The 11,593-nt window shown below is 37.6% G+C and overlaps 1 protein-coding gene across 7 annotated transcripts in view; it reads right to left on the bottom strand.

Annotated features, from left to right (window-relative positions):
- CSNK1G1 (casein kinase 1 gamma 1) overlaps positions 1-11,593 on the bottom strand; it is a 147,246-nt gene that overhangs the window by 66,858 nt on the left and 68,795 nt on the right. For all 7 annotated transcript variants that reach the window (XR_003001828.1, XR_003001829.1, XM_024735178.1 and 4 more), the window contains exon 3: positions 5,280-5,320. Coding sequence is in view for 5 of the 7 variants with exons in the window: in XM_024735178.1 (XP_024590946.1) it covers positions 5,280-5,320 (41 nt within the window). In the remaining 2 variants the exon portion in view is untranslated. The remainder of the gene's footprint in view (positions 1-5,279; positions 5,321-11,593) is intronic.

Genomic DNA, 11,593 nt, shown 5'->3' with positions numbered 1-11,593 from the left:
AAAAAAAAAAAAAAAAATACCAGCAAGTATTTCCTTCTTGTTTTATTATGAATTTTGGGTAGTAAATGGTTTTATTATTTATAGAAAAATGACATATGCTCAGGAAAAAAATTTCATATACACAAAAATTAGAAAGAAAGTAAAAATAACCTGAGATTCTATCATTTAAAAGAAAAGCACTATTAACATTTTGGTGAATGTTCTTCCAAATATTGATTTATACATATATTTATATATAATATAGACTCAAAAATGTATTTTAAATAAATGAGAACATACTATATTTGGTGTTCTATGTCTTTAAATTCAACATGTGATGATGACATCATTCCATAACAGTAAGTAAAACTATATATTAGTGTGTGTGTGTGTGTGTGTGTGTGTGTGTGTGTGTGCGTGTACATACACACAAACCTTAACTTTTGGACATTTGAACTGTTTTCAGTTTTCAATATTATGAATAAAGCTGTAGGAACAGTGTTATGTATATTTATTTTTACACTTCAGAGAATTAAAGACTATAAATGCAACTAAGATATGTAACTTGTAACTTTAATTAATACAGTGTTCAAGTTTTTAAAAATAGAGTTTTCTAAAGAGCCCAAAGATAAAGCAGCCATACTACCACACTTTGCTCTATACCAAACTTCAAGAATTGGCTGGCTCATCATTCTGAATTGACAGTATATCAGGCAACTAGTTAACAAGAAAATCAAACATTACCCTGAAAGGTACGTCTGTATATCCATTAGGATGGCTAATATCAAAAACACAGAAAATAACAAATGTTGGTAAGGATGTGGAGAAATTGGAACCCTTGTGCACTGCTGGTGGGAATGTAAAATGGTGCAGCTACTGTGGAAAACAGTACAGCAATTTCTCAAAAAATTAAATATAGAAGTACCACATGATCCAGCAATTCCACTTCTGGATATACACCTAAAAGAACTGAAAACTCAGACTCAAAATGATATTTGTAGACCCATGTTTGTTGCAATATAATTCGCAATAGTCAAAAGGTGAAGCGACCCAAGTATCTATAAACAAATGGATGGATGAATAAAATGTGGTTACATTTTGTTCCATGTGTGTGATGGCATATTAGTTAGCCATAAAAAGGAAGGACGTTCTGACACATGCTACAAAATCAGGGATGGTATGTTAAGTGAAATAAGCCAGACCCAAAAGGACAAACACTGCATGATTCTACTTGTATTAGGTACCTAGAATAGTCAAATTCATAGACAGAAAGTTGAATGGTGCTTGCCAGGAGCTGGGGGGAGAGGGGAATGCTGTTGGTGTTTAATGAGTACAGCATTTTAGTCGAGGAAGGTGAAAAAAAAGTTCTAGAGATGGATGATAGTGATGGGTGCACACCAATGTGAATGTACTTAATGCCACTGAATTGTACAACTAAAAATGGTTACAATGGTAAATTCGAGAATCAATTCCTTATCAGATATATGATTTTCAAATATTTTCTCCCATTCCATGGGTTATCTTTTCACTGCTCAGAGTCCTCTGATGCACAAAAGTTTTTGATAAAGTCCAACCTATCTATCTTTTCTTACTTGTGCTTTTTTGTGTTATATCCAAGAAATCACTGCCAAATCTAACCTTATGAAGCTTTTCCCCTAAGTTTTCTTCTAAGATATTTATAGTTTTGGCTCTTATGTTTAGGCCTTTGACCCATTTTGAGTTAATTTTTGTGTATGATGTAAAGGGTCTCACTTCACTGCATGTGGATCTCCAGTTTTCCCAACACCATTTGTTGAAAAAAACTGTCCTCTTCCCCATTGAATGGTTATTTGTCCTATTTTTAATATAGGCTCAAAGGAAGGAGAGTTCCACAGCTTCCCTTATTAATTCATGCTGGTGTTTAACAAGTTTCATGGTTTAGAAGGTCTTTATATGTAACTGCAATCTCCACTTACTGAAAGTTTAGCCTATTTCTCTTATATCCTCAATAACAAAGACAAAACAGCTCCCGAATAACCTGTGAATACTATAACAGCTATCTTCAAATAACAAAGCTATTCAGTCATTTCTTAAACTTCCTTTATTCAGGCAAAGTAATTTAAATTTTTTTAACCTTTCCTCACTGGTCCTACTTTTTAGTTATTTGATCACCTCTGAAAGCTCTTCCTGAACCTACTTGAAGTTTTCTGCATTTTTCTTAAAATACAGAATCCATAAATCACAGAATTCAGAACTTTCTTTGAAGTTATCTAGTCTACACCTTTGCTTCTAGGAAGGTTTTATCTAAATCAATTCAGGTAGGCTAGAATACTTCAAAGTCCTAAGGCGCTCTATGAGTAAGAACTCATACCCTTCTCTGATTGCAAAATCAGCAAGCATCAGAGTTGGCCTTCAAGTTTCTCAAGATTCTTGTATTCCAAAAAAATGTATTTAAGACTATACTGTAGAGTCACTTCCTTATTCATTTATCTCTTCAGCTACAGAGTCTCCATTCAGGTTTTAGATCTTCTAATACATCACCATCAAAGCAGCCAATTTCAGAATTTGTCTTTTAGCAAAATCATTAATAATTCAAAAGAAACCAAAAGAGACAGTGATGACAAATTGATATGGAACCAGAGGTTGATCTAAACACTAGAAAGAGGAGTGTTCTTTCTGGAGAAACAGTCTTGAATTCGAACAAACCACAAGAGTCAATGAATTTTAAAAAACACAGATCCTTCTTCAAACCTAATACCTTCAAACTTCATACTGGAAACATTAATAGGAAATATTCAATCTGATCTTGGGTAAATAAGTTAACAGATTAAAAAAAGCAATATCTCTTTAGAGTTATAGGGCTAAAAGTGGGTGTACACATCACATACATTCAGACATTAGGGGCTTTTTATCACAGACGGAAGGACTTACATCCTTCAGCCAACCCCTTCAGCACGTAGTCGTAGCCTGCTCAACCAACTGGAGCTTCAAGTGCTCTTCTGAAAGCACTATGAATAAAGGACACTGCAAACAATCTATAAGATTGTAAAAGGCAGTAGGATTAGCAGCATGGAGAGAAAACTTTTTAAACAACTGTTAGAAAACCTCTGTTAAAAAGAACCCCAGAAACCTCAGTGATAGGGGTAAAGGAGGGGTTCATCACACTAGTTTGTTTACACTGTATCTGATTTTTAAAAAAATGTTCCTAGAAATCCAAGAAACAAGAGCCCACAATGAAGATCCAAACAAAGTAGAACTGAAACACTACCAGCCAGGGCTTCCTTGTATTTCTGTGCCAGATGCTGATTACATTTCCATAGAGGGCTGGCTATTTGCCAGAATCATGGTTATTCTGGAACACACACGCCTGCCTGAAATCCTAAACTGAGAGCAGATGGCTACCTTGTAGGACAGTAATGCTTAAGGCAAATTTTGCTGTTACAGTGAAAAGAGCTCAATTACTGCCATCATACCTCCCACAGAGAATACAGCCCCACAGCAAGAGAGGAGGCCCATAGACAAGATTGTCATCCTCTAAAAAGCCTTTATTTAAGGTTTATTTGAAAGAGAAATGAGGTACTGAGGCACACCATACTAGATGACATGAAGTCTATCTACCTTTAACTCTTGGCCATACAAAGAATAAAACTTTAATAAAATGTAAGTGAAATGCAATAGTCAGTCATGTCAATAATGTTATGCAACCTTATCTAAACAGGTCAACTAGTATGAACTTGGAAAGAGGAATCTAGATAGAATGAGTTGCCCCTAACAGAAAGCCTCAGAAGAAGTTTTGATAAATAAGGGGACAATAACAAATATACAGTATTGAGGCAACATTTTAAAGTGTTTTAGGGGCTGCTTCTCCCTATTACTAGTCCCAAAGAATCAAAATTATTCCAACTTGGGGCTTCCCTGGTGGCGCAGTGGTTGGGAGTCTGCCTGCCAATGCGGGGGATGCGGGTTCATGCCCCAGTCCGGGAGGATCCTGCGTGCCACGGAGTGGCTGGGCCCGTGAGCCATGGCCGCTGGGCCTGTGCGTCTGGAGCCTGTGCTCCGCAGTTGGAGAGGCTGCAGCGGTGGGAGGCCCATGTACCGCAAAAAAAAAAAAAAAAAAAAATTATTCCAACTTAACAAAACAATAAAACAGAAAAAGTAAAAAAGAGATGAACTAGATAACACTTCCACAGAATAATCAAATTCCCATAAATACAAATATACAGTTAATTCCTTGACATTCAAGCTGAGAAAAATATTTGGTCTGCATTGTTACATGCATTGTCTCTCTTCCTGCTCCAATTTCTCCAACAAAAGTTCCAAGTCAACAAACAAAACACTTGGTTCCCAAGGAGCTACCTGCTCTAAGACCTGCTCCCTGTCCACCTCTTTGTAGAGAAACTAATCTGATGCCAGTCAGTTCTTCACAGGACAACTCTAACTCCTCCACAGACAAGCTTAATGAGAGGAAAGGACTGACCACAGAGCAGGTGTGGATGTGGTAGGGGCAATTCATTAGAAAAGAACAGCAATTACCATAAGATACTTCCTTCAACTATTAACGCCTCTGCCTTCCAACTAATAAAGCCCAAAACTACCTTCAGATCCTGGGAAATGTACTAGGATTTATTAGGAGGACAATATTTACACAGTTTCATAGAAACTCGTTATATAAAGCATTTCATATGGCTAGAAATGGTTTTTCATCAACCTTAAATATAAGATAAAGAACTGTTTCTTCTAAAACTATTAATCCTTAAAAATAATAGAATTATTCTTTTTTAACAGGATGTTATTTTCAATGACTAGGTTAGTTATTCATAAGATTAGCAATGACAAAACCAATTGAACCCTTTGCTTCAAATCTGACCACGTAATGTGTTTTTCACGTTTGACAGCTTTTTAAGGCAATGATTAGATGATCACATTCAGAAGTATATTAATAAATACCTTACATTTTTAAAATGGATAAGTCATATTCAAGAATAAGAAAATTATAAAAAACAATAGCACTGTGAAAGGTACAAAGTTTACAGCAGTTACTAGGGTTTTTTGTTTTGCTTCCAGCTGTGTTTTATAAACTTTTTTTGATTTATCATTGCTAACACTATAGTTAGCATCCTCTAACTATATAGTGTTTTACAGTAGACAGTGATTCATCACTGTAACACTATATATATTTGAAGGAAATGACTATGTGGGATCATATGCAAGGAAAAATAACATTAGTATTTTTGTGAATGGTTACAATTATTTCCTGTAAAAAGATATGTGAAGGGTGAGAGCACTAAAACATAATTACCACAAATACAGATTCTACTCACCAGTTTGATAGCTACATATTCATTGGTGTAGAGATTTTTACCTAGGGGAAAAGCAGAATGTATATGTTTTAGTGACATTTATTCTGGGAAATGCAAAGCAAAATCTTAGCTTACAGGGTCATGAGAAAGGTCACATTCCCAACGCTGTTCACATATATGAAACATGATTTGTAAGTGAAAAGCCAAACAGAGATAATGAGACCCAGCAAGACAAGAACAAAAACAGCTTGAGAATTTGAAAATTTAAGCTAGACATGAGAATCTTTTATTTTAAAGAAAACAAATCTCGGGGACTTCCCTGGTGGTCCAGTAGTTAAGACTCCACGCTCCCAATGCAGGGAGCCAGGGTTCCATCCCTGGTCAGAGAACTTGATCCTGCATGCATACCTCAGCTAAGAAGTCTGCATGCCACAATTAAGAGCCCACATGTGGTAACAAAGATCCCGCATGCCACAACTAAGACCTGGCGCAGCCAAATAAATAAATAAATATTTTTTTTTAAATGAAAGAAAACAAATCTCTTTGTCTGTCACACACACATTTTGTTATTTAATATTTCCCAAATATTGAGCTATGAGGCAACCCAAGAAGAAGAAATGCCAGAATTACAAAGATAGAGAGATTTTAACTCTTGGCACAAAAAACACAAGCCCTCATTTTTCTAACTCACTGACAAGTAAGGTTTTCTTATTTTTTGTCATGGTATTTAGTATCAACTTTAGTTGGCATAAAGGACAGTGTGAAATAAAACCAATTATTGGCCTACTCCTTTTGGGAAACTCATCTACCGTCTCTAAGTAGATGATTCTCAAAGCTGTTTTGACTCTTCACCAGAACTCAAGCTCTACATCTTCACCTATATGCAGAAACAGCTCTCCACCCAGACAACACTTAACTCAAAGTTCTTCCTGCAGTTTTAACCTTTTTCCTCTCAACTTCTCTACTTACAGAAATGGAATCAATATTCTTCTGTACTAGACATCTAGAGTCAGAACTTGGGGTGAGTATAAGAGCAACAACCATCAGTTAGTGAGCCCACAGTACATGCTGGGTACTTAGCTACCTTTACCTCTTCAACTCCATTAGTCCTTGAAGGCTAATTTTAATTCCTTGTGAGTGCTTAGTATAGACCATATAGCTCAGCCACTGCACTGGACTTCACATTGTTTCTTATATATTTGTCCTATCTTATTCAGCTGGACTATAAATATCTTGAGAGTCGCGATTTTATTTAATGGATCTATCAATGCCCTATGGTGCTTAAGACCATGTTCTGCACATCTCAGACACTCAAAACCTTGACTGATTAAAAGTTGTAAGTACGTATGACTACTTTTTAAATAATACATGTAGGTAAAGGTTATATATACACATAAACGTACATATATACATGTACATAGCTGAATATATATGCATGGAAAAGGATACATAAAGATGTATTAAGGTATTAAGGTATTAAGATGACTGTTTCTGGGCTTCCCTGGTGGTGCAGTGGTTGAGAGTCTGCCTGCCGATGCAGGGGACACGGGTTCGTGTCCCAGTCCGGGAAGATCCCACATGCTGCGGAGCGGCTGGGCCCGTGAGCCATGGCCGCTGGGCCTGCGCGTCCGGAGCCTGCGCTCCGCAACGGGAGAGGCCACAACAGTGAGAGGCCCGTGTTCCGCCAAAAAAAAAAAAAGAAAGATGACTGTTTCTAATTTTCATATAATATAGGTTGTTTTGATAATGAACAAAAAACAAACCCTGCATTTTGGGAACAAAAGGCTGCTTGTAATATTGGTTATTTTTAACAAGCTCTAGACAATAGATGGCCATTATACTTTTAATACAGTTAAAATTACACCATTATACTTTTAATACTGTTATCAGTTTTCCCAGTACTTTTATGTAGAGAAGAGTACACTAACTTAGGAATAACTTTTGTCTGCAAACAACATTAATAGAGAGGATTCACAGGTTGCCAGACAATCACCTAAGACATTATAAGATGAATAACTTCTTCTTTAAAGGAGCAAAAGTAGAAAATAGCCATTTTTTCCCTCTCTGTATTAATTGCATTAAGTTCTAAAAGTTAATTTGTGTTTCTGATTAATGTTCCCACCAAAATCATTTTTAAAAATATATTTGATGAAATTGTGAAAAGGATACCAGCAACCGGGAGACAACGAGATGAGGCAGTAACAGCCAGCTCCCAGGCAGATTAAAACTCCAGCTTGGCCACAGACTTCTTCCATGTGAGATAGGATGCTGCATAAAGAGTTTTCAGGAAAGCCCTTCCCGGCACTGTATAAGCACAGTTATTGTGATCTAAAACTTATTTTAGCAAAGGGCTGACCCTAAAAACTCATTACTGCTTAGAGGAAAATGGTCAAGTTTAAAACTGTAAATGTGTTTGGGGAGGGGGATGTCTTTCCGAATTGGACACTCCCCCCCCCAGTTTTAGCAGTAAGAATTACTGGGGGGTAGGGAAGTAGGGGCACCAAAATTCACCCCTTACTCATTTAGAGTACAATATGACTTCACTGTTAAAGAATTAAATTAATTTTTGAAGTATATGCTTAAAGTAACAGATCTTTAATTCAAATAGATTACAACTTTTAAAGTGAATTGAGATGGTGGTATCAGTGTAAGCCTAGTAATCAATCTGGATTCTGATCTGTGAGAAAGAAAAGAGAGAAGGCAATCACAGGAGTCTCAGAAAGGATGTACTTTCCTGTCTTTCTCCCACCACCTCCCCACAGGGTGTGAAAAAATGAGTAGAATTTTAACAGTTGAAGAAGGGAGAAAAACACATCTCAGGGAGAAGAAACTGTATGAACAAAACAATAAAAATGAGAAAACAGACAGTTTAGGAAGAGAATGGGCGATGGTCTTGGGGTAGATGGACCATAAGTTGCACCATGAAGATCAGGAAGGAGTAGGGATGGGCAAGGAGTGGTTAGGGCAGCAAAAGAAACTAGAAAAGTAAGGGTGAGTCCACATTAGGAAAGTCCTCAATACCATCTTAAAACTTAAAATGAAAGGTTTCTGAGTAGGGTAGTGACATGATCAGATCTCTGCTTTAGAATAACTATACCTCCTTTGTAAAGAGGTATAAAAGATTAACCAGAAAAATAAGACACCAGAGGTAAGGGAAAGTATTTGAGTATTTAATACCCCTCATATGCAAATATCAGACACCTAAGATGAGCAACACTCACTTCTCACCCTTCAGAGACTGTATTCTAGATCCTCACACAAGACCCTGCACATGGTGCCTCAAAGTTTGATAAATAAATCACATAAAGTGATAAGTGTTAAAAAAAAAAAAAGAAATATGAACAAGTCAGTAGATGACTTAGATGAGGGAGGGTAAAGCATCTGGGCACAAATGGCACTTGAAGTGAGCCTCTGAGGACAAACAGGAGAGGATAAAGAGCATTTCTTATAAAAATACTAATTTGAACATTGAGGTGAAGAAATGATAGAAAATGCAGAGACTGTGATAAAGTGTGAGTGGACCAATATGAAAGGAGCACAAAGCATATGGGGGAGAATGGTGAGAAATGAAGCCAGAAAAATCCTTAAGAACAGAGTATGAATAACCTTGAAAGCCAGCTTCTTGCTCTGAAGTAAATACTTTCCCTAAATCCTCACTTTTTTTGAAGATTTGGGGGAATCTTTTTTTCTTAAAATAGTAAAACAAACTTGTTATGTTATAGAAATTGTGCAGGGACTTCCCTGGTGGCTTGGTGGTTAAGAATGCGCCTGCCAATGCAGGGGGCACGGGTTCGAGCCCTGGTCTGGGAGGATTCCACGTGCCACGGAGCCACTGGGCCTGTGAGCCACAACTACTGAGCCCACGTGCCACAACTGCTGAAGCCCATGCTCCTAGAGCCTGTGCTCTGAAACGGGAGAGGCCACTGCAATGAGAGGCCCATGCACCACAGCGAAGGCCCACACGCAGCAACGAGGACCCAACGCAGCCAAAAAGAAAGAAAGAAATCCTGCATAGTTTTCTTTTGGAGGAAAAACAAACAAACAACCAAACAAGAGTTCAAAGAAATCCCAGGCACTTATGGATCTGCTTATTCCAGAGTCTAGAAGACCTCACGAATCAGAGGGGAACCTTTTCTTCATTTTCCCTGTGTTCAGCTGGGCGGCCCAGTTTTCACAGCTCAGTTTACCTTCAACAGTGTGACCTTTACATCTCCTGTGAAGGTGGGAAAGAGTAGCTGCCGGGCGATGCCAGGGAAGGAGGGGATTTAGTGATGCAACTGCTCCATATATATATATGTATATACTTGCAACTACTCTTCCTGTTTTTAGCACCTTCTGCATCCCAACTTTTTGAAATTCCTACTGTCTCCAATTCTTGAACTTATTGATATCTGGTGTATTCTATGTTACAAACTGGCCTACCCATTAAATCATTCAGCTTTCTCTGGACTGCTAAATTAGTCACCACTTAACTGCTTTCCAGCTTCCAGAATTTTGTTAAAATTTCTCACCTGTTTTTATCTTCTTTCTCTCTCTCTCTCTCTCTCTCTTTTTGGTTCCTGGTGGTTTTTATGCCTTTAAAAAAAATCCCTTTTCTAAATATACATTATAAAACTGAGGCAGTGACTTCCCCTGGTGGTGCAGTGGTTAAGAATCCACCTGCCAATGCAGGGGACACAGGTTTGAGCCCTGGGCCAGGAATATCCCACATGCCGCAGAGCAACTTAGCTCATGCGCCACAACTACTGAGCCTGCGCTCTAGAGCCCGCAAGCCACAACTACTGAGCCCACGTGTCACAACTACTGAGAAGCCCACGCACCACAACGAAGAGGTGCCCCTGCTCACTGCTCACGCGCAGCAACGAAGACCCAATACAGTCAAAAATAATAAATTAATTTTAAAAAATAAAATAAAACTGAGGCAGCACTCAGTTTCATCAACTTACACATATATTATAATTAGTTATTCATGCATCTTTTTACCTCCACTAGGCAGTGAATTTCCTAATGACAAGAATGTTCCACTCATCTGTTTATCCCTAACGACCAACATGGTATCTGATATATAGTAGGTAACAGATGCTTGCTGAAGTGAACCAAATTGACTTGATATACAGAGAAGGTTCTTCTGAGAAAGTTTTAGGGCAATTAAAAAAAAATTTAGTTTAGAATCAGATAATGGGTAATCCTAAGTGTGAATACAGGAGTTCTGACTTCATTATTCAACTTGTGAAATCACCAAAGATATTTGTGCTAAGAGGAAACGTAGAGTGGTGAAAGTTGTATTTTAAAAATATTAATCTGGTCCCAATGTATACAACAAAAGAGACAAGAATACCTACGAAGAAAATGAATAGGAAGTTTTTACAGTAGAACATTTAAAGAATAACATCTACCACACAGTGTGGTTATGATGATTACACGAGTTAGAATATGTGAAAGTACTTTGTAAACTGCAATGTCCTAGATAAATCTAATTTTTATGACTTCTATTATCACGGCAGGTATGATGCAATAATTCCTGGAAGATAATTTTAAAAAATAGGATTTATAATCAAGGCATTTAGAAGAAAAAAACTAACAACCTTTGGATTACATATAAACATGAGGGAAAAGGAAAACAGAAGGGTTAAAGTTGATGCTTTTAATTAGAGGAGAACAGAAAGAAAACCAGGAGAGTAGGCAACGATCGTTTCACTCTACCATGATGCCTTCCTCCAAGTTCTCACTGAACCTAAAAGCAGCACAGAAATTATGAAATGCCTCTCAGCTTCAATTTTTGTACCTGTATAAAAGAATATAGACACAGAAGCATAATGACACAGCTTATGTAACACCAAACATGATAGCTAATACATTACAAAATGCTAGCTTGCTTTTGTTTGCTTACTTTCTCTGCTTATTTCAAAACAAGCTGAATACCTCACCCTCTTAAAAAGCAATTATCCTTATTCCTAAGAGGCCCTGGAGGTGACTAGATAATTCTCCTGAGCTATGCATCATTCAAATGAATTCCTTTGCCAGGGGGCATCATCAAGACTGAAGAGGTCAGGGGAATTCCCTGGCGGTCCAGTGGTTAGGACTCCACGCTTTCACTTTCGTGGCCTGGGTTGAATCCCTGGTCAGGGAACTAAGATCCCACAAGCCATGCGGTGTGGCCAAAAAAAAAAAAAAGACTAAGAGGTCAATACAAAACACAGCCAAGTGGAAGGCTAGACAAACACTAAGCCACTATTCTCAGTGATACACAAAAATTTTGCTCTGGAAGAATTTAATTACAAACATAGTGGGTTACAATCCTGCCCATTTAAAATGAATGACTGCTTCCTCATACA

The sequence above is a fragment of the Neophocaena asiaeorientalis genome, unplaced genomic scaffold (assembly GCF_003031525.2).
Source record: "Neophocaena asiaeorientalis asiaeorientalis breed wild unplaced genomic scaffold, Neophocaena_asiaeorientalis_V1.1 scaffold264, whole genome shotgun sequence".
Taxonomy (NCBI): Eukaryota; Metazoa; Chordata; class Mammalia; order Artiodactyla; family Phocoenidae; genus Neophocaena; species Neophocaena asiaeorientalis.
Note: the sequence above shows the minus strand (reverse complement) of the source record. Positions and strands in the feature narration are given on the sequence as shown.